Here is a 26,006-nt window from a genome sequence, read left to right as displayed (position 1 = left end):
CCAAGTTTTATCGGACCTGTTCTGAGAGACGACCGATACCCCTCTTGGGGAGAGGGACCAGTCGAAGCCAGGGGACCCTGCCGAGAGCTTCTTTTGTTCCCGTGGGAACTTTGGAATCAAGGACTCAGCGTTTTGGTGAGTGAAGCTCCACAGGGCGCCTTTGAGGGTTTTTTTCCTTTTCCTCTCAGTGATGGGTGAGGGCTTTTTTGGGGAAAATGGGTGCTAGGCTGTCCTGTCCCAAAGAGAGGTGTACATCCAAGTTGCAGGTTCCCTTAAAGCAGGCAGATATAAGTTTTCTAAGGGTCTTTTAAAACGTTTTGTGCAATGGATCTTTCAGTTTTTTCCTAATGTGTCAGTTAAATCAGTTAAATCACTTGAGTTCTGGGATAAAGTGGGGGAGAAGTTAACAGGTTTAAAAAGAAATGAGGATGATTCGGTGGGGAAGTTTTTCCTTTGTTGGTTTTAATTTATAAATCAGTTAAGGATGCAGGGAACGACTTGGGAGCATCAGGTAGTTTGAATCCCTTTGCTGAAGTCGCTCCTCTGCCTCTACCCTCTCCCTATGCTCCTCATCCCACTAACCCCTTTTGGGGGGATTGGAAGGTGTAGCCCACTACTCAGTGCAGAGGTGCTACTGTCCCTCTGACTTTTTTTAGGTCCCCTCAGCACCCTCTTCAGGACAGCACTGGCCATGCTGCCCTGAGCTCTCCCCAAACCTTTCAGCCTATGCCCTCTTTCCCTGTAGTGTCCCCCTCGGTGGCTCCACAAAATGGCGCCAACCGCATGGCCAGATCCGCCATTTTGTCCCCATCCCTATCCCATTTTCCCACTGAAATGTGCAGCTCCTCCTTGTCTCCGCCCCTAGTGATGTCAATGGGTGTAACTGTGTCAGCGGTCCCCCGTCTCTGGGATTCCCCTTCCAGTTATGGGCTCCACCCAAGTTCCCACCCCCTCCATCGGTGGCTCCACCCCTGAGAACCAACCCACTTCAGGTTCCCACGCTGCCCCTTCCGGTTCCCATGCTCTTCGGGCTGGAAGTGGGAGGGGTGAGAACCGGGAGGTGGGAAGAGAAGGGGGATTTATGGCTGCCCTGGTTTTGTATAACAGGGCAGAGAACCCCCAATGGGAGCCATTCCCATATGCACATTTAAAGGAGCTGTGCAAGGCAGGCAAGGAGTTTGGGAGGGAATCATCCTATTTTAAAAGCTTGGTACAGGCTACCTTCACCACCAACACCCTGGTTCCACATGACATCAAAACCATCAGGTCGTATTTCCATTCCCCAGCAGAATACCTGCTGTGGGAAAGGACATGGAGGAGATTACTCCGGAATCTCCTCTCATGCTATCAGAGGGATCCCACCAGGAACCATTCACTGTGGAACACTTTGCAGTGAAGGTAACCTGGAAAAGCCCCAAGACCAGGCCCTCAAACTGCCAGAGCTGGTCCTGGGAGACCTAAAGAAAATGGCTGAGCTAGCGTTGTCGCTCACTCCCATTGATGTCACGCCCTCTGTAAGATTTTCCCATGTTAAGCAGGCCCCAGGAGAGACCTTTATTAAATTCATTGATCGATTAAAAGAGTCGGTGGGGAGACAAGTTGAAAACATAGAGGCCCAGCAAGAGCTGCTCTGTGTTTTGGCAAGGGCAAACGCCAATGAGCGTTGCCAGCAGGTGTTAAGGGCCCTCCCGTTAGACCTGACCCCGACTCTGGATCAAATGATCGAGGCCTGAAAAAAGCTGGCAACTACAGAAACAGCACCCTCGCCAGCACCAATGGGAGGAGTGGTGGGGGCCTTGGCCTCAAACAAAGACTTTAAAAACAAGCCCTGCTGTTACAACTGTGGGAATTTGGGACATTTTGCCAAAAACTGCCCTGAGCACAAGAAAACTAATCAAATTCCCAAGTCTGCTGTTTCAGACTGTCACACCTCCAGATGGCACCACCAGGGACACCAGGGTGTCTTGGGGTGACTTTATGATGTGTATCCCATATCACTGCCCTACGCCCAGAAATTAATTCTTGTGCCTTTCTATTACTTTAAACTGAGCCTGAGAGGGGGAAGGAAAAACTGAGCAAAACTTTCTCAAAGCAGTTTGCAGCTTGTTCAAGGTCACACAGAGATAGCAACTTTTTTTTTCAGCTGCGGCAGGGAAGCGAGGAAGCACCCAGCTTGCTGCTTTCCAGTCAGCTTTTGGCCAGTTGTTCAGTTTCTTTTTGCCCAGAGAGAGACTGAGAGTTGAACTTTGTTTTTCCTTCCCTGGAATTTCGGATTTTCTCCCTTTTCTACTGGACTGCTTTCAACATCAGAGGACTTCGGGAGGACTTTCCACCGAGCACAGAGGGCCTGGCCCTGGGCCAAGCCCCAGCTCCGAGGAGACCAAAGGGAGGACTCTAACACTTTCCCAGATTTTTCCTCCACAGCGAAAGATTTTATTATTTAGCATTATTTTCCTTTTCCCATGTGTTTGTTAAATAAATAGTTTTTATCTCCTTCCCTTTCCTTCAAGGAAAATTTATTTTTCCTCAACCTGGTGGGGGAGGGGTGGTGACCTGCCTTCTCTCAGAGGATGTATTTCTAAATTTGGCCAAACCGGAACACAGGGAAACTGGCACTAGAGCGTGGGACAGCCCAGCGTGAAGACAGAAATTCATCAGCCATTCCTCCCTGTCCTGCTACCCTATACCTGGACTGTGACTGTGCAAAAACATCACCATGAGGGGAAGCAAGAATATGCTTGGACCTGGTGAGTGACTCTCCAATTCACCACAGGGGCTCAGTGGCAAATTTCAGCAAAGGCAAACACACTCTCGGACATAGACACAGACATTTTGATCTTGGGAGACCCTGCACGGGGCCCACCTGAACTGTTTGTAATTCCTGAGATCAAAAGGCTGGAACCAGGTGGAGACATTCTAGTTTCCTGCCAGAACCCACCGTGGTTCCTTCCTAGAGGACAGGTGGTCACACAGGTGGTCATGATCCCAGATGACTATCCCTGGTGCCACTGGACCCTGTTTACATGGTGGGCGAAAACTATGGGACAGAGCAAGCCAACTATAAACTACAAACTGCTCAGCTGGCACTCCACGGCCACCCTGACCAGAATGGTCAACACTGGAGCAAATAACACCGTGGTCTCCAGTGCCGAGTGGCCCAAATAATGGGGCTTGAAGCCAGTAAACGGGAGGGTCACTGGGCTAGGGATGTCGGCAGCTTCTATGCGGAGTACTAATGATATCATCATCAAGGGCCCAGATGGTCACATTGCATCCATCCGGCCATTTGTCATCAATTCAGGGTTTACACTTTGGGGCAGGGATCTTTTATCCCAATGTGGGACTCGACTGGAAATCCCACCACCATCCTGGGATTTTTAGTTGGGGTCACTGTGGAGCACACCACCCTGCAGCCCATGTGGAAGACAGATAATCCTATGTGGGTGGACCAGTGGCCTCTGTCCCTGGAAAATTTGAGCGCTCTTGAGTCCCCTGTGGAGGAGCAGCTTTCCAAGGGTCATATCATACCATCTAATAGCCCTTGGATCTCCTCTGTCTTTGTGCTAAAGAAACCAGGCAAGGACAGGTGAAGGCTCCTCCACGACCTTCGTAAAATCAATGAGGTAATTGAGGATATGGGTCCCTTGCAACCCAGCCTACCCTCGCCCTTGATGTTGCCTCAGCAATGGAAGCTTGCCATTACAGACCTTGAAGGATTGTTTTCTCAATATCCCCCTACACCCACGTGATGCCCCCCTGACTACCTTTTCCATTCCATCTATAAACCAGCAAGCCCTGATGTGCAGATACCACTGGCAAGTTCTGCCACAAGGCATGAAGAACTCACCCACCATCTGCCAGTGGTAGGTTGCCCATGTCCTGTCCCCAGTTCAGAAATCACTCCCAAAATCAATAATCCTCCACTATATGGATGACATCCTGTTATGTGCACCGGAGGAACAATGACTGGACTTGACACTGGAAAATACTGTCCAAGTCGAGAAGGCAGGATTTGAAGTTCATCCTGAGAAGATCCAGCACACCTGCCCATGGACCTACCTGGGACTCAGCATCAGCGAACAGACCATCGTACCCCAGCAGCTGACCATCCGGGACAACCCGAGGACCCTGCGAGACCTCCATCAGCTCTGTGGTTCTATCAACTGGGTCCGCTCCCTGCTGGATGTTATGATGGAGGACCTCGCTCCCCTGTTCAATCTCCTGAAGGTATGTGAGGACCTGGACTCACCACGAACCATCACCACAGAGGCCCAGGAGGCCACTGGTAAGGTGCAGCTCGCACTGTCTTCTTGACAGGCCCAGTGGACAGACCCGAGGTTACCCTTCAGCTACAACATTTTAGGTAACTCTCTTCATTACCATGGACTCATTTTTTCAGTGGGACGCAGCACAGAAAGACCCCCCTCTTGATCATAGAGTGGATCTTTCTGTCGCATCAGCCATCCAAAACCACACTACAGGAATTGATGGCTCAATTAATCATGAGAGCCACAGCTTGCCTCCCTACCCTTGCTAGGTGCGACTTTGCATGCATTCATTTGCTACTGACTGTTGGTGTCCCAGAGCATTTGCTCCAGACAAACGAGCACCTCCAGCTCGCTCTGGACAGCTACCCAGGCCAAATCTCAATTCACAAGCCCAAATATAAGTTGTTTAACACAACTTTCAATTTGGCCCCAAAACAACTTCAGAGTAAAACCCCACTCAAAGCTCTAACTGTTTTTTACCGATGGCTCAGGAGCATCCCACAAATCGGTGATGACTTGGTGGGATCCTCGGACGCAGATGTGGGAGTCTGATGTCCAGGTGGTGGAAGGATCACCACAAACTGCAGAATTGGCAGCCGTGGTTAGAGCTTTTGAGAGGTTCCAGGAACCCTTCAATCTGGTCACAGATTCAGTCTATGTGGCTGGAGTAACTGCCAGAGCGGAGCATGCCTTGTTGAAGGAGGTTGCAAATCCAAAGCTGTACCAATTGCTCTTGAAACTGGTCTATCTCCTCTCCCACCAAGAGCAACCTTTTCATGTGATGCACATGTGGTTGCACACTGATCTCCCAGGACCCATCACTGAAAGGAACAGGAGAGCTAATGCTCTGGCAATGCCAGTACTAAGTCCCAATGTACCCAACACTTTCCAACAGGCAAAATTCAGCCACCAATTTTTCCACCAGAATGCTCCCACCCTCATCAGGATGTTTGATCTCCACAGAGATCAAATGAGGGCGATTGTGGTGACATGTCCAAGCTGCCAGAGCTACCAGGTCCCATCATTAGGCTTAGGGGTAAACCCCCGAGGCCTAGGTAGCTGTGAACTCTGGCAAACCGATGTAACTCATGCTCCCCAATTCGGGAGACTAAAATATGTACACGTCTCCATTGACACCTTCTCAGGGGCCATGTTTGCCTCCGCCCATGCAGGAGAAAAGACAAAAGATGTCAAAACATTTTCTCCTTGCATTTGCCACCCTGGGTGTGTCTGCTGAAATCAAGATGGATAATGGTCCTGCATATGTCTCTAAACTGCTACAGGAATTTTTTAGTACGTGGGGCACACCATGGGCATTCCTCATTCCCCCTCAGGACAGTCCATTGTCAAAAGGGCCCATCAAACCATCAAGAGGGTCTTTGATCAACAACGTGGAGTAACAGAGGTTAACTCTCCCAATTGTGAGACTCTGTAAGGCTCTTTTCACAATAAACTTTTTGAATAACTCATTCTCAGAGGCAACCCCCCCTGTATTCTGGTACTTCACTAATTTGACACAAGCCAAATTAAAGGAGCAACCACTGGTGTTGATCAAAGACCTCAACAGCCATCAGATCCAGGGCCCTTTCCAGCTCATTACCTGGAGAAGGGATTATGCGTGTGTTTCCACCCCTACAGGACTGAAGTGGGTGCTGGGAAGAAATGTAAAGCCCTACCTAGGACCATCAGTGGCAACCCCTGAGGAGACCGGAGACAAAACACAAGAAACACCACTTCAGGACGAGACAAGTGCTGCCTGGAGGAGATGTTGGCGCAAGCAGACAGGCCACAGCAACAGCAAACTTGCACCACCTCCAGACAGTGTGCCCCGTTGCCTTCCCTCATGTGTTTCCCCACCCCATGATCCCTCACTTACCCTAAGCCCCTTACTTACCTTTTTTTTTGAAGAGGGGGGAAAGAGAGGGGAAGGAAAAGTTAAAAGGGGAACCAACAAGTTGTAAGGTTTTTAATGTTTTTGATCCTGATTTATGTTAGCTTTATTTACAATCCCACAGAGGAGCCTACCCAGAAAACCCCATTCCGCCTGGATGGAGACCTACCTCTGCCTTATCATGATCTCCTGCGTCATAATGATGCCATGATCTTTTGCCTTTTCTTTTATAACCCTGTTATACCTTTTTACAACTTCTGTATTCTTAGTGCTTTTTGCCTACATTCTTGGACTTGTTTGTTCAGCTAAGAGACTAAACCTTTTAGAAGCTTTGTAGAAGCTTTAGAAGCTTTGTAGGGATCAGTGTGCCCCAGACACCAAGGTTCTCTCCACAACACATTCTGTAAACTAAGATAGAACAATCCAGGGGAAGGTTCCTTGGGGAGGGGGGCTCATTCAAGCCTCTCATTGGGGAATTTTTGATTGATATGCTAATTAGTAAGACCTATAAGGTTATACCAGATCTTCTGGGGGTGTGCATTGCCGTCTGCATTTCAGTGCATTAGACCTGGACATAGTAAACCTAAGGATCCTTAAAATAAATACCAAGGTAAAAATCCCTTTTTCCCTTCTAACCACGTTTGACTCTTGATTTTAAGACCAGGAAAAGGCATCAGTAACACCTTATGTTGTTGCGTAGATCATCCCACAGCTGAAGGCCAAAGTTTGGGTCACATTGGCTGAGGCCATTAACCAAGACCACACATGCCTTTCAATGACTGGCGTGGAAGACCCATTGTCCACCTGCCTGGTGGGGATCCTCCTCCAGCCTAACGACTACCCCTTTGCCAATAAGAGGCCCAACCCAGTGGACACCTGGGACCAGTGGACAAAGATATTGCCACAGGCACCAGAGGAGCCCCAAGAACTGGCCTTACTGGGGTCCTAAAAAGCCACTTATTGCGTCCAATTCGGATACAAATTAACCAACTCTGAGTGGCTCAAATTGGCATATAACAAAAAGAGTTACACCAAAGAGGTCAACCCCATGAAAAGAGAGTATGATGCTGTCTACTGGTGCGATTACACCAGCCCCACGCTGTCAGCATCCACTATCGAATCTAGAATGCTCCCCCTGGGAGTCTTTCTTTTTGCGGAGACAGGGTTTGGGCTGGAATCCCTTCCTGTCTTCGAGGAGGGCCGTGCACTCTTGGGCAGCTTACCCTGCTAGCACCCAACAAAACCCAAATTATCAATTGGTGTAACAGAACTCAATTGGCCCACCAAAAGAGATCGATTCAACAATTGGATGAAAATTGTAATAGTGAAATTGTCATTTGGTCAAAGAAGGCCATGGCATCCCTATTCTTTCCATGGGTGGTGGTCGCCAAGGCCTTAGGTGATATTGGTCACCTTGAGTGCTAGCTTGGCAAGCAAGCCAATTTAACATCGAGTGCACTCAGCCAGCTCCTCGAAGATGAGGAAACCACCAGGCAGGCCACGCTCCAGAACAGGGCTGCAATCGACTTCCTGTTACTAGCACATGGGCACGGGTGCAAGGAGTTCAAGGGACTCTGTTGTTTCAACCCTTCCTCACATAGCCAGAGCATCTACACGATGATCCAGAAGATGCAGAACCAGATAAAAGACCTAAAGAAGGATGTAGGCAGATGGTTTGACGGACTCCTGGGAAAGTGGGGACTGTTGGGTTGGGTGCTCTCAATTATCAACCACCCTATGGGCGATTTTGATCATTTTTCTGGTATTATTTCTTTTTAGTCGTCTTAAGAGTTTTTTGTTGATGCCTGTGGGAAAAGCCTTCTTTTTGAGTAAAGAAGGGGGAGATGTTGCAGTGGTTGAGTGCACCACAGGAGTGACCAAGGAGCCACAGAGCCCCAAAACAGTGGAGGTCCGCTGGTGGGCAGGCTCAGAACACCCCCATGTTCTAGACAGTTCTCCTTTCCTTAATACTCCACTGGTTCCCGGACCCCTCACCTTCCCCACTGGTCACTGTCCTGTCACCCCATGTCCTCTCCACACCTTGGCCCCCAGAAGATTGGTCCCTGATGTTCTGGCTGCCCCCAGTACCGCTCTGGATAAAACCCCGGACCCCTCAGTATTCTGTGTTCTTTGTCCCTGGATCCCTTCAAGTGGGGACACCAATAAACCCCTTGGAACTCCATACAAAGGACCCCTCCCAGGAGGTGTCCGGCTCTGTGTGTATGAATGGTTGCGAGTATCCATCAACTACGGAGTGTTAGAGTGTGTCTGAGTGCGTTTGTGCGGCAACCCCCCAGAGCTGCTCTGACAAGGATGCGATCGGGACGGCCGCAATGCTCTTTCCACCCCCCCCTCGCATCGCGTCAGCGGTCAGTTCATCACACACTGTGCTTCTCCTTCCTCCTCAAGGGGGAACTGCTCATAGTCTTCACCTGCTTCAGCATAAGGTTCCTCCATCAGGAACAGTCCTCCATAAACTGTTCCAACATGAGTTCTTCTCACAGGCCACAGCCACTTATGAACCACTTCAGCATGGGTTCCTTTCCTGAGGGTACAGTCCCTCAGGAAAAGACTGCCCTAGCATGGGATCACAAGTCCTGACAGCAAACCTACTCCAGTATGGGCTCCTCTCTTCACAGGTCCTGTCATGAGACTACTCTAGCATGGGCTTCCCACAGGGTTACAGCCCCTTGAAGCTGTAACCTGCTCCAGCATGGGGTCCTCCATGAGCTGCTGGTGCATCTCTGCTCCACCATTAACCTCCATGGGCTGGCAGGGGCACAGTCTACCTCACCATGGTCTTTATCACAGGTTGCAAGAGAATCTCTGTTCCAGTTGAAGTTGCCCTTGTATATTTTTTTGCTCCCTTCTTAAATGTATTATCCCAGAGACACTTCCACTGTCACTGATGAGTTCAGCCTTGCCTAGCAGTAGGTCTGTCTTGGAGCTGGCTGCCATTGGCTCTACCAGACATAGGGGAAGCTTCTAGCAGCTTCTTATAGAAGCCACCCTTGTAGCCCTGCCCAGCTACCTAATATCTTACCACACAAACCCAATACAGCTGTTCAGGTAAATGATTCTCACTAACGCAAACAGAATGTGCATAAGCCTTTACATGACCTCTTTGTATCAGTTTTCAGAGTATCTACTAACAGGAGAAAGATTTAAATATCAATAATTTTACAAAACCTTACATTTAAAAGACTAAGTGCTTGCAGTATTACAATACAAAGCAACTATAGTGCATTTTTAAATTAGTATAACCAATTAACGGCATCTTGCTGATGTATTTGACCTATTCAATTATGTTTTAAAACTTCTGTGGTGGTTGAGAGCTTTTGAAACTGTTGTCGCATAAAAAGTTTTATGAAAAAAGTTATTAAAATTAGGTATACAATTTTCCCAAGTGACCTGTTACAGAAAGGAAAATCAATATGCTCTTATGACTCTGAGTCAGAAAAGCTTCTGTATGAAATGGTTTAGCTTTCACCAATACTATAAAAATAAGACAGAAAAAAAAAGCTAAATTGCAAAGGAAAAGGGTATTAAATCAGAGAAAAGGCTTATAAGCTTCTAATTCTATATGTAGAGTCCAAATCTTATCTCAATAAAATCTGTGGGAATTTCAGTATTCAATTTGGTATGTCAATGACTTCACTTTAATTAAGTACAAATTTAAAGCAGATACACCCATATAATTGTTAAAACAACGGAACATGTAACTAAATAACGTCACCTTGGATCCACAGTCAAGTATAAAGTGGTTTTAAAAAGACTCAAGCATTAATTAAGCAAATAACAGATCTCTTCATCCTAGCAGTTGCTTTGTTTTGCTATCTTGTTATATAGAGGCAGGATGACTAACTTCAGTCTTCATACATCACAAAAACCTATCAACACTTCCTGACATATAATTTGGCAACACTTAATGCATGACAGTAAGATTTGCCTTGTAAGGTCACTTACATAATAAAACATTGGAGACAATTTCTTTTCTGGAAATCCTTTACACAAAAATGCAGAAGTATTCAGTTTAGAAATAGATATCTAAGTCCACATTTTGAATCTTTCTTTTTGGGTCTTCTTAAATGCATGCCTATCTTTCTTACTATCATACTTTTCTGAAGGCCCAAGAGTGCATTTCAATTTTATGACAGGGAATGAAAAGCACTTGTCCTGATTTCTCTGTAACATGCAATCCACCAATATATTTTATACATACACAACAGTGTATGGTAGCAAAAGGTTTTCAAATGAAATGTGGCATAATTATGGACAGGATAATTAATATAAAATATTCCTAAATAGTTTCAGTTTCACAAACTTTGATATGATGACTCTTTACTCAATCCTTTGAGCCTTTACACATTTAAGGAAAAGCTTTGCAAGCTTTGCAAAGCTTTAGTAAGAAAGAAATTATTGGTCAAGGAAATAATTCCCTTTTGTCCCAATTTTATTCCTAGAAAAAGCGAATGTCTTGGAGAAGAACATCACTAGACATCTATATAAATGACATTGTGATGGATTTCGGTGTTATTTTATTTTGCTGTGCATCTGGAATACTATATTATACACATAACATAGAAAAGTTTTCATCTACCTGTGTATGTATATTTAGATATGAAAAACTATCGCAACAGACAAACACAGACTTTTCTTAATGTACAATTTCTTATGAACTTTCAGACAGTGGTAACCATTACATAGAATATTTCTCATTTTTTTAAAAGGGTGTCAGGCATATATTATTGCTCTTTAGAGGAGTTAAGATGGTGTACAGAACTGGTAGAGGCAGATTAAATGCCTAAAGCAGATCAATATTTTGAACCGCAATACTAAGTCCAAAGACTAATCCTTATTATGTTTCAATGAGCACTGAATAGCTTACATAGCTTCTTCATCCATACTGCCAGCTCTCCAGGTATGAACCAGCTCAAATATGGGAGCTGGACAACTCTGGATATATAGGACAAACTGTTCTAATGCAGCTTTTCATCCATCTCACTACACAATCAGAACAGATGTCACAGCACTTATGTATGCAGGCACTGACCACAAAGTTGTGAGATAAATATTCTAGGAGGCATAATGGAAACATCGTATTTCTGTTGAAGCAGAAACTGAACTTGCTTTTCTTGAATCATATCTAATCATATCTTCTGTCATCTTTCAGTCCCTCTTTTCATGTAATCATTGTACATATTGCACAGGTTATACATATAAATACATATATAGATATGTCCATTTCAATTTACCATAACATCACAAAATTTACTTAAAAACACTTCTGTAATTGAGCACTGAAAAAAAGTTTTTATCATGCAGTTATTATGAGTCATTGTTTGGATTGTTAGTTTTGCTTCAGCTCTTCATTTGTCACTTCACTGTACTGCAGCATGGCACACAAATATGGAGTTTTTTATATATAAACGTTGTAGTAATTGGATTCAGGATACATTCAGAATACAAGGTATCTGTCACAGCAAAATTGTTAATTATCTAGGAAGGACAGATAATCCCGCTTAAAAGATGAGTTATTATGCACAAATCCTCATAACTAATCTAAATTAGGGGGGAAAAAAAGAATTTAAAAAAGAATAAAGTAGTTAGTGATGTTTTAATTGCTACTGAGTGTTGCTTTTGTTCTTATCTCAACCTGGTAATCTCCACCTTTTGTGTCTCCTACCAGAGGTGGAAGGGGAGTGAGTGAGTCAGGAGGAGGGGCATTCCAGTATGTCTGAAACCTCAAAGCACCCCATCTTGGATATAATCTGGGACTCTGAACACCAGAGACACTCTTTCCACTGGATTTCCAGAGGACAGGAGCTACACAGCCACCACTGGACTTTCTGAAGAAGAGCAGGCCCCTTCTACTACAGGATCACCACTTCAGAGGACTGCTACCACCACCCTGCCTAACAGGGACTCAGGTTGTATCTTGACTCTGTCAGTGTTTTCTTTTACTTTCTTTTCTTTTTCTCTAATTTCCATTAAATTGTTATTCTGACTTGGTACCTCCCACTGGTTTGTTTTCAAACTAGCACACGGAGTACCTACAAAAGAATTTTTTTTACAATTTATTGTTTGATGCTTCATCAACTGTGAGCAAAAATATCTTTTGCAGTAGTTGTGCAAGGTGCAGCTATATCTTTGTGTCTGTGTGGGTAAAGTAGATGGCTAGGGAATTTCAAAACTACTTAATTTTGGAAGTTGTAAATTACTACCCATGTGTGTATTTACAGATTCAATTTGCAGCTACAAGGATGGGATTATTCTAAGAATAACTTCTTTCCTACTTACTCTGACTTAATTACAATATCAAAATGATAGTAATGCAGCAGAATTATAGTTATTTTCTGCATTACTTCTTTTTTTGTTTGTTTCCCAAATTTTAATGCTTTTTATATGTAAATATCTAAAGCAAATATATAAAATATCTGAAAACAAAAACAACAGAACTGCAGCCACATCAACAGTGAATGGCATGACTATACAGGAAAAATAAGTGAATAATAACAACTTCAAAGGAATTTCAAGTACATGCTCCAAATGATTGTATTATGAAGGATTGTTATGGGAAAAGAACATACTGAATGTACGACATTTCTCTGTCTTTAGTTCCTATTTACTTTTAGTCTAAAAGCTAAGACAGTATCAGGAAAGTTAAGACAGCACACATTTCTTTAGTCACACTTAGTCTCCTCTTTCCAAAAAATGGAAGTTCAGGTTAAGTATGGCCTTTCCACACTTAAATACCCCAAGTGTAATCAAAGAATCATTAATTTGTCATTATTTCAGTTCAGACAAGAACTTACCTAAAAATGGATCACTGTATTCTGTATTAGACAGCTTAAGCAAGTTGTTTTCCAAAGTCTCCATCACTTTAGCTGGAATAAATGCAGTATCTGTATCAGCATTCACATGTCTTTTGTAAGTAAAGGAATCTTTACTTCAAAAAAAAACTTTTTAAAGCCGTCCGTAACTCAAATAAAAAACTTTGGACTGAAATTTTGAAGAGCACTTTCTATCAATAGAAAAAACAGCAAGATCACTTTAATGAACACTTTCAGTCTATTCCTGAGAGAAGTTTAACTCAATAAAATAACTCACTAGAACAATAATCAATGCCCAGTGTCTGTCAACATTAAGGAAAGACTTATCAAAATCTAGTAGCAGAAGTCAGGTAAGTTAATTTATTCTACAAAGGCTCACACACAGCTGGCAATACAGGATGGCAATAGTTGGCAACAGGTGACACACAGTGATTGGGATTCCAACTAGACTAGTTTCTCTGATAAGGCACGTGTATCTGTAAAATTAGAAATCCTAAAATAAAAGTAGTTCCTTATTCCAACACATGCTAAATTTTTGAGGGATTTTCTCCATTCGCTCTCATTCTCTCCATACCACTCTTCCCTGATTCTACTGTTTGTGAATGAATGCATCTCCTCCTACATGTTCATATATAAAGACTTTTGTTGCCAAAAGCCTAATATTTATTCTTTCTTTTTCACCTAGGACAGACTACAGAATACTCTTCTCCAGCATAAATGAGCAACACTTTCTTGTCTTGTTTCCAGTGAGAAGGAAATAATGTCATTATTGAGAAAAATAAAAACTAGTTTAAACCTCACTTCAAACATCATAAAGATTCACTCAAGAACCTGGTAATATGGTATGTGTAGGTGTTTTGTGCAAAAACATTTCTTCAACAAACCATAGATATCTAAATAAATCAGAGTTTATCAGTGCTGGAACAAACTCCTGAAAGAGAAGAACCTCCTACCTCGTTCTGACACTACATCCACTGTAGCTATCGATGTCCCTGCGCTTAAAGGCTGGGGCTGGAGCTGTGGCTGCACACAATTTGGCTGCAGAAATGAAGAATGCTTGCTCAGGCTCTGAGGATGTGTTTGGCTCTGGGCAAGGCATGGCATAGATCTTCTGGAAGGTTTTAACGGGTGCTCTTTCATTGTCTCGCTCTTGCTTGTATTCATACCTGAAAAAGCCAGAAGAAAAATAACATAAGCTCTACCATATTAGGCAATGACAAAGAAAGATGGCTAATTATGAAACCAATTAATAAGCAACTCCTCAACTAAACAAAGATGTCATGCTATAAGGTTTGAAGTTATTAAAAAATAACCTAATGAATGAAAATACAGATGCTCATAGTATTCCATTCTGTAAAATATTTACATTATCCATTCAAAGCTACAAAAATTTCCCCGTCACCATTATGGAAATATATTAATGCTTTTAATCCTTTTACCTATTGGGTAACCCTTGTGAAAAGACATTGTAGAATAACAAACAAATGCGGCAAAAAGACCCCAAACATTCCAGGGTCATTTAGAACAAAGCAGCTGTGACAATGATTTGTCTCTTAAGAGTTGCTTCTGAGAGACACAGAAATTAAGTAGCTTTCCTAAGTTTACATGGAAGAAAAACTCATTATTATACAACTCATGATTCAATATAGAGCGTTGATACACACAGTCCTTGTAAAAATTAAATCAACACTGAGCAGAATCCAAGTCCACTATTGTAGTTAATCTCTTTCACTACACTATTTCTCTGCTTAACAGTACAATTTACTTTACAGCATGTTTTTATAAATCTTAGTTTCTTAGTCATATATTCTACCTGCCTTGGCTGTGCTAGAAATAAGTAAATAATCTAAATATTTATCCTTCTTGAAGTGTCACGAACTTCCAAGGAACCTTCCCCATCAAAATCTGTGCCACTCGAAGAAGGATGTCACACCCAGCAAGTCTCTTTCTAATCTAAATGCAATTTTTAAAGTTTCCTGTCTGACCATCCAAGAGCCACTGCTGCAGTCAGACTTGCACCACCTGAGCTGGGACTGAGGCTCAGCGGCTCCAGTGAGCTGATGGGTGCACCTCTTGACTGCCTGCACATCCCACACTCACATGGTCCAGAACAAGGTTTCCCTACCAGCTCAACACCAGGTTTTTCACAGCAGAGTCTCAGACGCCTGGATCCTTTAAGTAATTTAACCATGTTGCAACAAGATCGAGCTGAGTGCCTCTGAGGAGGAGAAAAGGAAACCCTGAGGTTTTATACCCTCACTGTCTAAGCGCACAGAAGTCTGGGGCCAGGGCCATGGGCTCCTGCCGTATCTCTGAGTGTCCCCTCACCTGCAAGGACCCACAGGTCCCCAAGCCCTTTGTTATGCAAAGGGTTGGCAGTTCATGGCCTCTTGTCTCGGGCTCCTGACACCCAGAGCTCAATCTGCAGTTGTCCTGCAGCTGCACACCAAGCTGCCTGCACTAAATGTGTTCCTGAACATCAGAGTCTACAAAGATGGTCCTTTGATTAGCAGGATACCCCCATATATAGCCATAATAGCTAAGGTTTAAAAGGGCCTTTCCTTTAAAAACTTCCATTGAGCTCACGGAAAATGCTTTGTTATGTGTGTTTCTCATATCAAGAAATGCAGAACTTCATTAGACTGAGGACAATTCTTTCCAATTCTGCAGCACAGCGTAACTGTTCTTGGTCAGACAAATTAAGTATTTAGTACCAGGTGAAGATAAACAGGTAAGCTTCTGTTGCCTCAGACGGTGCCATAAATTAAGGTCTTTAAATAAGTATGAGCAGACAGAATTCTGCTTCTTAATGAAATGGATGCTGTGTGAAAGCAGAGAATGCAGTGGGCACTGGGTTGGGGTATTTGACAATGCCTTGTTCAGAGCAGAGCAATGCCACATATGTCTGTTGTGCTATTTCCAAGGTTTCTAGGAAGTCTCCTTTATAGTTCTTCCTAAATGGACATGTTTATTAGACAAAAATCTACAGTAGTTAGACACAGCAATGGGTAATACAGAATAATATATAAAGACATGTACTTCGTAGTTGTTCTGGATGGCTTTAATGATCGATTTCTTAAGCAGGGATAGGCTGTCCGTGACTATGGACCCCACTGCCTAATTATTACTCTTGCCAAAGAGAAATGTTTCTTTCATCTATACTGGAGTCAGAATGTGTATCAAGATGAATCACTACAACTAAAGAAATTTATGGTAATGCAAATAACACATACTGGCATTCAATTTTAACCACAATTTCAGTGATACTTATAAAAAAATACAATTCTTTTATGAGGTAGTGCCTCAATTCAAAAGAAAATTACTCCCTTTTGCTCTCATGGTATTAAGATTCCTTAATACCATGCTGCTTCTGCTTGGAGAGAGTCCCAGCAAAGTAACCTCATGACAGATTTGCTGTTATGCTAGTGTTATGATCCACCTTAAAATCTAAAAAAGTTAATTCATACTCTGCTACTGTGTCAGAGCGCAGTTCTGTGATACGCTAGTTTTGATGGCACTTGCTGTTGCATGCAAATGCTTACCGAGCTCTGGCACATGAATAGCGTGTGGCTAACATAATCAATTGGGTCACTAAATTGATTTACTGAAATTATTTTAATTCCTTCCTCTCTTTTCCATAAAGCTGTTTTCTAGACTATGTCTTTCCAACTAGAACTTTGTTACACAGTCCTTGCTTGTTCAGGGATCTTTTCATCTGCAATAGCAGACATGTATACACCTAGCAGAAAAAAACCAAAATACTTGTTTTTCTATTACAACCCCATTTATTGGTTCTTTCCCTACAAAATATTCCTCTGGCAGCTAGAATAAGCATGGAAATGATTATAGCATTAGTATAGAAATCTCATGTTTTCGAAAAAGGTGATTAATATTTATGGTTTAATTAGATCCCTCCTTTTTTATTTTAGCACTTCTGCCTTGGAAAGTCTTCTTTCCAAGCGAATGCTGGGGACTCCTGTTATAGAGGCAAATCTCTACATGGCTCGAAGTCAGAACAGAGAGCTGTACTACATCTCATAGCTTTCTGATAGGGCAGGCAGGAAAGATGGAGCTACAATATGATAACCTTTCCTGGTTTTTAAATTAGTAAGCACAATTTAACGCATGCTCAGTATTATGCCAATCTAGAAAGACTCTAAATGAAGCAACTTCTCAGTGGCCTTCAGGTTTTGGCCATTAGAAACATAAAGGAAAAATTTTGCTATGCCTCATTGTGTGAAATACCGACTCAGTTGATCATTTTGGTACTGTTAAGAAGAAAATGTGTCTTTCATTTGCTCCTAATTTTAGATGAGGAAAGTTTGGCAGCTAGTCCATATGCATTGTTAACTCAATGCTGGAAGCAAGGCTGGATCAGTGTCAACCTCATAAAAAACAGCCCAGTAACTATTCCCCATTTAATCCAGCATAAATCTAGCATAAAAAAGGAGTAGCTTCTATATGAGTCAAATCAATAAGATCAGCTTTAGAGATATGCTCTATAATAATATCCACAATCAATATTGACAACATGCAAGTCTTACCAACTACTCATTGTGACACCCCACCCCTAAAGGGAAGGGAACACACAAATGCACAGATGCTCATGGTTGAAAAGGAACAAAAGTCAGAGGGTCTGCAAAAGCTTACAAAGTTCTATTAGTGAATTATACGCTTGGCATGGAAATCAGCAGGTTAGCCCCTTATCTCCTAGTATAAACACACAGCAGTGGATTTTGAGTACAGGGTAGGGTGAAAGAAAAGAGAGAGAGTAGGAGAGAGAGTTTAAAGAGGGGGAGAGGGAAAAGAAAGAAAGGAAGAAAGAATGAAAGATCACCAATCCTGGCTCCAGTGTTGGTTCAACTGATGGGGTGTCCAGGGTCCTGGAGGCACTGCACAGGCTTTGCAGGGGTCCCATTTGATAGACAAGTTTTCCCTGCCCTGGAGCTAAGTTTCTCACTTTATATGCAAATTAGTTATCAAGTGCAGGTTGTTCTTCTAGACTTTTTTGGAAAGGGCTCAGAGGGCCAAGGGTCTTTGATGATCTTAATCCTCCCCTACTGAGTCAACCTTTGGTCAACAGACCATACCCACTTCTCAACCTCATTCTTGTGCTGTACTGTGTTGTGCTTATCTCCAGGACTTAGAATGAGGACATTTGTCCCAGAGATATCCTACCGCCATATGGCCCCCTTCAGCAGCTACATCCTGTTCTTTTCACAGCTTGTTCTTACCAACAATTCTTGATTGACTCCACGGTCATCTGGCTGTTGGTATTTGAGACACACACATTAGCCCCTTTTCTTCTGGGCCTCTACATTCACCTCATCACAAGTGTGATTGAAAAAATACCTTCCTAATTGTAAAAAACGTGTGTAAAGCCTTTGCCTTCACATACCGTACAACACTAATTAAAATTAAATGCCATTCATAAAACACATTAACCAGACTGAGAACCTGATAAATCTCAAGTGTTTCTGTCAATGGTATCATTACAATTAGAATCTTTAATCACATAAATTATGAAGAAAAGCTTGCAGTGTTTTTCATTACGTTTAAATGCGAAAGTGTTTTAACAGTGTCAAGTGTGAAACCTCAGTGTGGAAGATCATGTAGTTTTCAATACTCAGTGGATGTAACAGGCACCTACTGTTAAAGAATAAGCTTACTCTGATTGGCAGCTGCATCTACAAACAAAACCTTAATGTAGGATAATTACTCTATTAAATTCTGAAAAACTGTAACCAAGAGATACTTAATAAGGAATAACAACTTATTTCAGTAACAGCGGAAGTTTTCTTATCTATTTGTAAGACCACCACACATACAAAAGGTATTCAGTTTCATATATTAGACCTGTATTTGAATAAGCCATCCATACTTTCCTTTTTTTTATCTAAAAGGTAGACTCAAACTAGATAATCTTTATCTTCATTTTATATTCCTACAAAGAAAAAAAATACCACAACATCTGTGGGAAGAAATGGAATAAAGTCGAGTTACAAGTTGTAAAACCTGCCTGCAGAGGCACATGGCAGCACAAAGGAGCATACGGCAGCACAGAGAGGCTTGTCTCCACCGGACCCTAGGGGGAGGAGATGTCACACGGCAGACCCCTATGGAGAGGAGCCTGCCGGGAGCTGACAGATGGGTGAACAGCAAGTGATCATCCCACAGAAGGAAGTGTGCTGCTGATGTGGCAACATGGGATAGGTCATGTAGTGAAGATTACCATATAAAGAAATACTGTGCCTTAGAAAAGTGTATAAAACCAGCTCACTTCTTTGAATTAACAATCCAGATTCCCTGCCAGTCTGGGTCCTTGCGTCAATCGCCGACAAATGGTGCTCCGTGTGAGGAGTTTATTATACACCTAACTGTGCGTCCATTGGTGAGCCCCATGGGACTTGAAGTGCTGCTGAAAGAAGCAGGAAACCTGGCCAGCGATTAATCACTGAAAGCTGTAGGCGAGCCACAGGGAACGATGGGGGATGGTATATCCCACTAACAGAACATCGCAGAGACATTGGAACAGATTTTAAAGAAACACAGAAGGAAAGTTGAGCCTACAGATTTGAACAGACTCTTGTTCCAGGCAAAAGACTGTGACTCAACTTTAGATAGTAACAATATTTTTGATCCTCAGACATGGGACACTTTAAAAGACGCGTTGTGGGACTGAGTAGTGCAAGGCAATGCAGCGCTGACAAAGCTTTTTTGTCCGTGGAAGACACTGTGTAAGGTGCTCATAACGCATGCGGCACCCAGAGACCGCATAAAGAAAGATGCTTGTGCCACCACAGCAGCTGGGCTAACCCCTTCTGCGCCGCCAGCAAACCACCGTAAGTCTGTCGGGGCTGTGGGAAGAGAATCAGAAGCTGGCCCCTCGTCCTCCAACCCATTTGACCCTGGAGGGAAGCTGGATGGTACTGTAGAAAAGCTTGCGCTGCCCCGCGCCATGCGGCAACAGCTGGAGCTGTGTCGCGGCGAGTGGCTGGAGCCAGGGAGGCCCTTCCTGGTAGCGTATTCCTTCTCCATTTGCCCTCTGTGAGAGTGCAGCGGAAGATGTGGCAGTGGGGCAAGCGTGCGGGGCTACAGGGGCGTGGCGCCAGCGAGCATATGGTGGCAAGCACATGACAGAGCAGCGCCACACTGGTGAGCAAACAGCAGAGCCGAGAAGCGGCAGTGAACACCGCACCAGCGACACAGCGGATCTGGCGGGACAAGCGCAGCTCTCTGCATGTGGGAAGTGAGGAGACAAGCCGGCGGGACCTGCGCAGCCACCCGACCTGCACAGCTGCCCAACCTGCGCTGCTACAGCCAGGGCTCCTGTTTCCTGCACACATGCAGGAGCTGATACTGTGCTAGACAAAAGGACTGAGGGGACCAATAGCCCCTTCCTCGGGAGTGGGGGGGGGGGAGCTACAGCATTAGCACCACTTTGTGCGGGAGCGGCCTGCAGGCTTGGTATGTTGTTCCTGCAGCTGGTCCATAGAACTCTCCTGTTTTCGTTATTTAAAATATTGCCACAATCCTGGACCCTATCTCAAAGATTGCTTTTTTACTGTATCACCTTGTGACACCTTGCATTGTGTTGGGGTTTTAAGAGTTCTAGGTTTTTTTTCTGTTAAAGAAATTTTCCCCATACTGTTCCTAATCGCTGGGTACTTAAGAAACAAAGAGCTGGGGGTGGGGTGTGCCTGGCTACTCTTTTGTTTCACCTGGATGTGGGGTCAGTTCACTCTCTACGTTCTCGGAGAGAGAAGCTGCTGGTTCTTTTCGGGGAGAGAAGCTGCTGGTTCTTTTCAGCCATTTTTCTTTCTGCAGAGAAAGATCCCAGGACCCCCGGCCCACCTTCCCTGCCCTGCTGGAGGCCGGGCTGTGGCCGCCCTGCCCCGCCGCTGATTCAAGCCTTCACTGTGTTGTAGCCATGCTCGCCCTGCCTGCCTAGACCTCTGGGGGGGGGGTTCCCTGCTTGGATACATCGCGTCTGCCACAAGGGATTTGTGCTCATCCCTGCCGTTCCAGCCTGCCATTCCAGCCCCACCGTTCCAGTCTGCTGTTCCCGAGGGTCCAGCCGGACACCGGGGCCAGCTGCCTAGCGGTTTGTGAAGCTTCTTTGTTCCATCCCTTCCCGGGATCGCAAGCCACCAGTGCTGTGTGCTCCCCGAGCTCGCTCCGGAGCACCCCCTGCAGCTGCGGGGAAACCATTGCACCTGCCCTGCTCACCGGGAGCCGCCAGCGCCCCTGCCGGCTGCCAGCAGAACTGCACCCAAGGGGAAAAAGGCCTGACAGCCGAGAAGGCTGGGACTGGGTTTGTGACTGTTTGCTGTTACTGCCATAGTTATTGTTGTTTCTTTGATTGGTTATATATATAATAGTAAAGAACTGTTATTCCTATTTCCCACATCTTTGCCTAAAAGCCCTTGATTTCAAAATTATAATAACTCGGAGGGAAAGGGGTTACATCTACCATTCCAAGGGAGGCTTCTGCCTTCTTTAGCAGACACCTTTCAAACCGAGACACATTGTTCTAATTGCTTTTTGTTAAGGGTGCTCCTGTAGTAATTATAATTTTTAAGCTATCTTTTCAAGCAGAAATTAGGCTTGTTACCTTTTGAAACCACATAGAGAGCTAATGTTATTATAATTGTAATGTCCAAGGCCTGGATTTATATACATTCTGTGAAATGGCACAGTATTTAAGCAGTTGATGATATTACCTTGCTTATTTTTGCTCGATGAGTGCTTGTTTGTTTATTAGATGTATTATTTTACTGTTCATAGTAAGAAAACTGCATGTTATATTACACATTTTCTTGAATTTGGTAAGTTGAAAGATGTTCACGTTACATATTGTTAGAACAGAAAAGGGGGTTGCAGGGATGGGGTGTACCCCCCGCGAAAGACTGCAAAGAGGTTTATATGTTCTTAATTTTTCAATTGCATTCAGAATTATCACAGGCTCACTTAGAAAAAGCTAAGGTACCTGTTAAGACTCTTGAAAGCGGGAAATGGGAAGGCCCCTTTCCGTTAATAACCTGGGGGCGAGGATATGCTTGTGTTTCCACAGATTCCAGTCCAAGATGGGTACCTGCAAGAGTGGTCCGACCAGCCTTGTATAATCCAGCTTCATAATCAGCTTGTAGGGAAGATAAACTCTTCTGAAGTCATGTTCCTAACTGATACTAATAAAGTTTTTAAGCAATTGTATAAGTATTTTAGGGAAACCCTCTCAGTCAAGGCTTGAGGCTCTGGCTGAGCCCTAGCCCTGGCTGACTGGGGATTATATCATTAGACCCAGATGTTTTTGCCCTAAAAGTGTCATCAAGTCACTTTGACTTGTTGATTTGATCTTTTAAAAGCTGGACTCTCTTTCAAAGTAAACTTGGAAGTCTTGCCTAGGAAAGACTTTCTAAGTCTTCACTGTGATACAGGACCACCCAGGCATTGCAGACACTGAGTGATGGTAAAAGTTTTAGACAACTTTATGTTGTTTCTCAAAGTTCAATCTGTTTAATCATTGTCTTCACACATAGGACTAGTTATTGGGTGTTTTCATCTATCCCCCTGTTCATAGGAAAGATACTGCTTTTGTGAAGAACAGAGCTTATTTGGTTCAAACAGTGGGCCAAACATGTTCTAATGTTAGAAGGGTTTTGTTTCATAATTCTTATTTGTATAAAACAAGAAAGGGGGAATTGTGGGAAGAAATGGAATAAAGTTGAGTTACAAGCTGTAAAACCTGCCTGCAGAGGCACATGGCAGCACAAAGGACCATATGGCGGCACAAAGAGGCTTGTCTCCACCGGACCCTAGGGGGAGGAGGTGTCACACGGCAGACCCCTACGGAGAGAAGCCTGCCGGGAGCTGACGGACGGGTGAAGAGCAAGTGATCATCCCATAAAAGGAAGTGTGTTGCTGATGTGGCAACACGGGATAGGTCACGTAGTGAAGATTAGCATATAAGGAAATACTGTGCTTTAGAAAAGTGTATAAAACCAGCTCACTTCTTTAAATAAACAATCCAGATTCCTTGCCGGTCTGGGTCTGTGCGTCAATCACCAACAAGCATCAAGTATTGTTACTATATTAGCACTCTTAAAAAGTCTTATCATGGCTGAAAAAAGTAATTAATCCTTTTCTTGAGAAGAAAAAGAAAACATGAGATACATACTAAACGTGGCTAAAAACGGCCTACATGGATGAAACCTCTTTCTCTTCAACACTTTCAGAATGTCATGAAAGTTTTGGAATCCAAATTTTTAAGTATATTTTTCAGATCATCTTAACTGCCTTTTACATTGTGAAATAAACATGTTAACACAGAATCATACAATCAATTAAGTTGGAAAAGACATTTAAGATGATCAAATGAAACCATAGATCATCAAGTTCAATATTACTCCTATTAAAAGTTTTAAATGCAGCCACTCGGATGAGTGTAACTTCAAGGCTGGCCATTAATTACATCCTGAATGATAGTAAGTCATTATGATACTATTTTTCAATGTCATCTCCCTACACAAATAACACTGATGATAACATTGAGCCTTATCTTTATAAATCAATCATGCCTGTGAAGATTACTTCAATTAAATACCATATTTTTATTTCAACCTTTTGCAGGTTTAAGTACAGTGAAAAGATGAACATATATAATTAATTGTAAATGCCTATACTTCTGCTAGGTTTTTTTTCTCTCATGATAAGATGTGTGAAACAACCTTCAATCCAGAAGCAGAGCTGAGGAAAGACAAAGGAACTGATGGAATTATCTGAAAGCTCTCAATGAAAACACACATACATGACAGGACTTATAAAAATATATTATAAGATCAATTAATGATTTAAAACACTGCAACCTGGTATAACAGTTTTCAGAGATGGTGAATTTTTCCCCATAGATCTTGTAAACAGGATCAACATTTTGTGCAAGCTTCAGTTTCTAATTTTTAACAATACCTTATCCATTAGATTAAAAGAAAGCTATTACTTTGACAGTCCAGAGATTTTTATACTAGATCACCTCTTTTTTACATTTATTTTTCTGATGAGCTCTTTAGAAAGAGCTTCAGTATAGCATTACAAGGAAGGCTTAATGGAACTCTACCAATATTTCAGCTTTTTTCTTTGACTTGACAATAGAGCAGCACTCAACTTTCCAATAGCACTGTAACAGCCACAAAAACAAAAGTTTAGAAGCCCATTAGCCATTTTGGCTATAGGCCTTGCATGGACAATAATGTTTATTTATAAAGAGTTGCCCCTTGCAAAAATAAAAATCCCCGAGATGCTGTTTCCCAGGAAAAGACTCCCAACTTCTGTTCTGAAGTGCTTATTGTTGGCCAGCACTCCATTTAGTGAGATATTCAGTACTCAAGACCTCTGGACGTTATATCCAGGTCACTACTAAAAATACCAGCTATGGTTAAAAGTGATTCCTAGAGAATCTACTGGAAAAGAAAATTAAGGAATAATCATTTTGCTGGTTTTAAGTTTCTGAGTTCTATATTTGTGTTTGGGTTCCCATTTGATATCCCCATTAATTTGGAACTCTATTTAATACTCTCTAGAGGCATCATCTCCACCTAGGCATTTCAATTGCACCAGGGGAAACAAACCAATAGTGCAACAAAATCTAAGGATTTAAAGAATGCAGAAGACATTCCTCCCATTTAAGTTAGGTTTACAAACAGAATTCTTTTGTTCTGCACCTTGGATTGCAAACTTCTTTTCAACAGCCATGATCTATAGGGGTTCAGAGTGTGGCCAGGGATAATGGCTTTGGTGAGTGTGGGGCCTTGGGAGAGATGGGCAGGCCTAGTCTGGCAAGAGGCAAGACAAAGAGCAGGAGGTGAGACAGAGTAGGATAGTTAATGGGAGATTGGGCAAGGAGATTTTAATCTGTAGCCACTGAAGATGTAAAACATGTAACCCTAGAAGCTGAAGTTTGTAGCTGCTGAACTGTTGGTTTGTTACAGTATACAAAGACGTGCCTTGTACTATAAAATTCGGCTTTGCATGCACCCGGCAAAGTCCATGTTCAGTCACCGATAATGGTCTTATTTTTGTCACAACTGTAACAAATGAGGAGTAAACAACAAACAAACAAGGAAATCTTCAAGCATAGACCTACTACAGCACTTTCATGGGGAATGAGAAATTACATTACTTCCTCTAATTACATCTCACACTCAGACCAGTGAAGCAAAGACCTAATTCCTTCTGGAAGCAGCAGGAAATTCAACTGCTGGAATTAAAGAACCACTTGCAAGCTGCCCAAAACTCTCCTTCATAATATAACATGACATTGGCCTTGCTCCCACATGGTGTCTATCAGGATAATTCAGATGAAAAACTGAAGTCTATTAATTTAGAAACCTTTACCCTGATAGAAATTATATAATTAACTGACAGGATGAGAGAAGTAAAATTTTAAAGTATACATGTGTTCTCATTGCCACAGACAAGACAAAGATGTTTAATCTTTCTTTGCCTCTGTCTTCAACACCAATGATGTGCTAAGGGGCCCTCAGTGCCTTGCCCTGGGCAGTAGGACCATGGCTGTGCAAATGATAAACTCCCAGCTGACCCTGAACTTGTACAGGATCTGCTGGTCCAGCTGGATCCCTATAGGTGTATGGAGCCTAATGGGATTCATCTGAGGATATCCAGGACCAGCTGATGTCATTGTGAGGCCTCTCTCGATTTCAGAGCAGTCTTGGGAATCCAGAGAGGTTCCCAGCTGACTGGAACGTTGTCCTAATTTTCAAGGGTGAGAAGGAGGACCCTGGAAATTACAGACCTGTCAGTCTCACTTCAGTCACTGGTAAAATTATGGAGATTATTCTGCAAGGTATTGAAAAACACCTGAAGGACAATGCAGTCATCAGTCACAGACAGCATGGCTTCTCATGAGGGGAAAGTCCTGCTTGCCACACTTAATTTCCTTTTATGACAAAGTAACCCACATGGTTGATCAAGGGAAGCCCGTTGATGTAATCTTTTTTT

At 43.2% G+C, this 26,006-nt stretch overlaps 1 protein-coding gene across 5 annotated transcripts in view; it reads right to left on the bottom strand.

Moving 5' to 3' along the window:
• The window catches only part of ANO3 (anoctamin 3), a 208,094-nt gene that overhangs the window by 83,710 nt on the left and 98,378 nt on the right, over positions 1-26,006 (bottom strand). For all 5 annotated transcript variants that reach the window (XM_069016480.1, XM_069016482.1, XM_069016481.1 and 2 more), the window contains exons 2-3: positions 13,946-14,158; positions 12,975-13,046 (exon numbers count right to left, since the gene is read on the bottom strand). In XM_069016480.1, the coding sequence (XP_068872581.1) occupies positions 12,975-13,046; positions 13,946-14,158 (285 nt within the window). The remainder of the gene's footprint in view (positions 1-12,974; positions 13,047-13,945; positions 14,159-26,006) is intronic.

Source organism: Aphelocoma coerulescens, chromosome 5 (genome assembly GCF_041296385.1).
Source record: "Aphelocoma coerulescens isolate FSJ_1873_10779 chromosome 5, UR_Acoe_1.0, whole genome shotgun sequence".
In the NCBI taxonomy this organism is placed as follows: Eukaryota; Metazoa; Chordata; class Aves; order Passeriformes; family Corvidae; genus Aphelocoma; species Aphelocoma coerulescens.
This window is presented reverse-complemented; position numbering and strand designations above follow the sequence as displayed.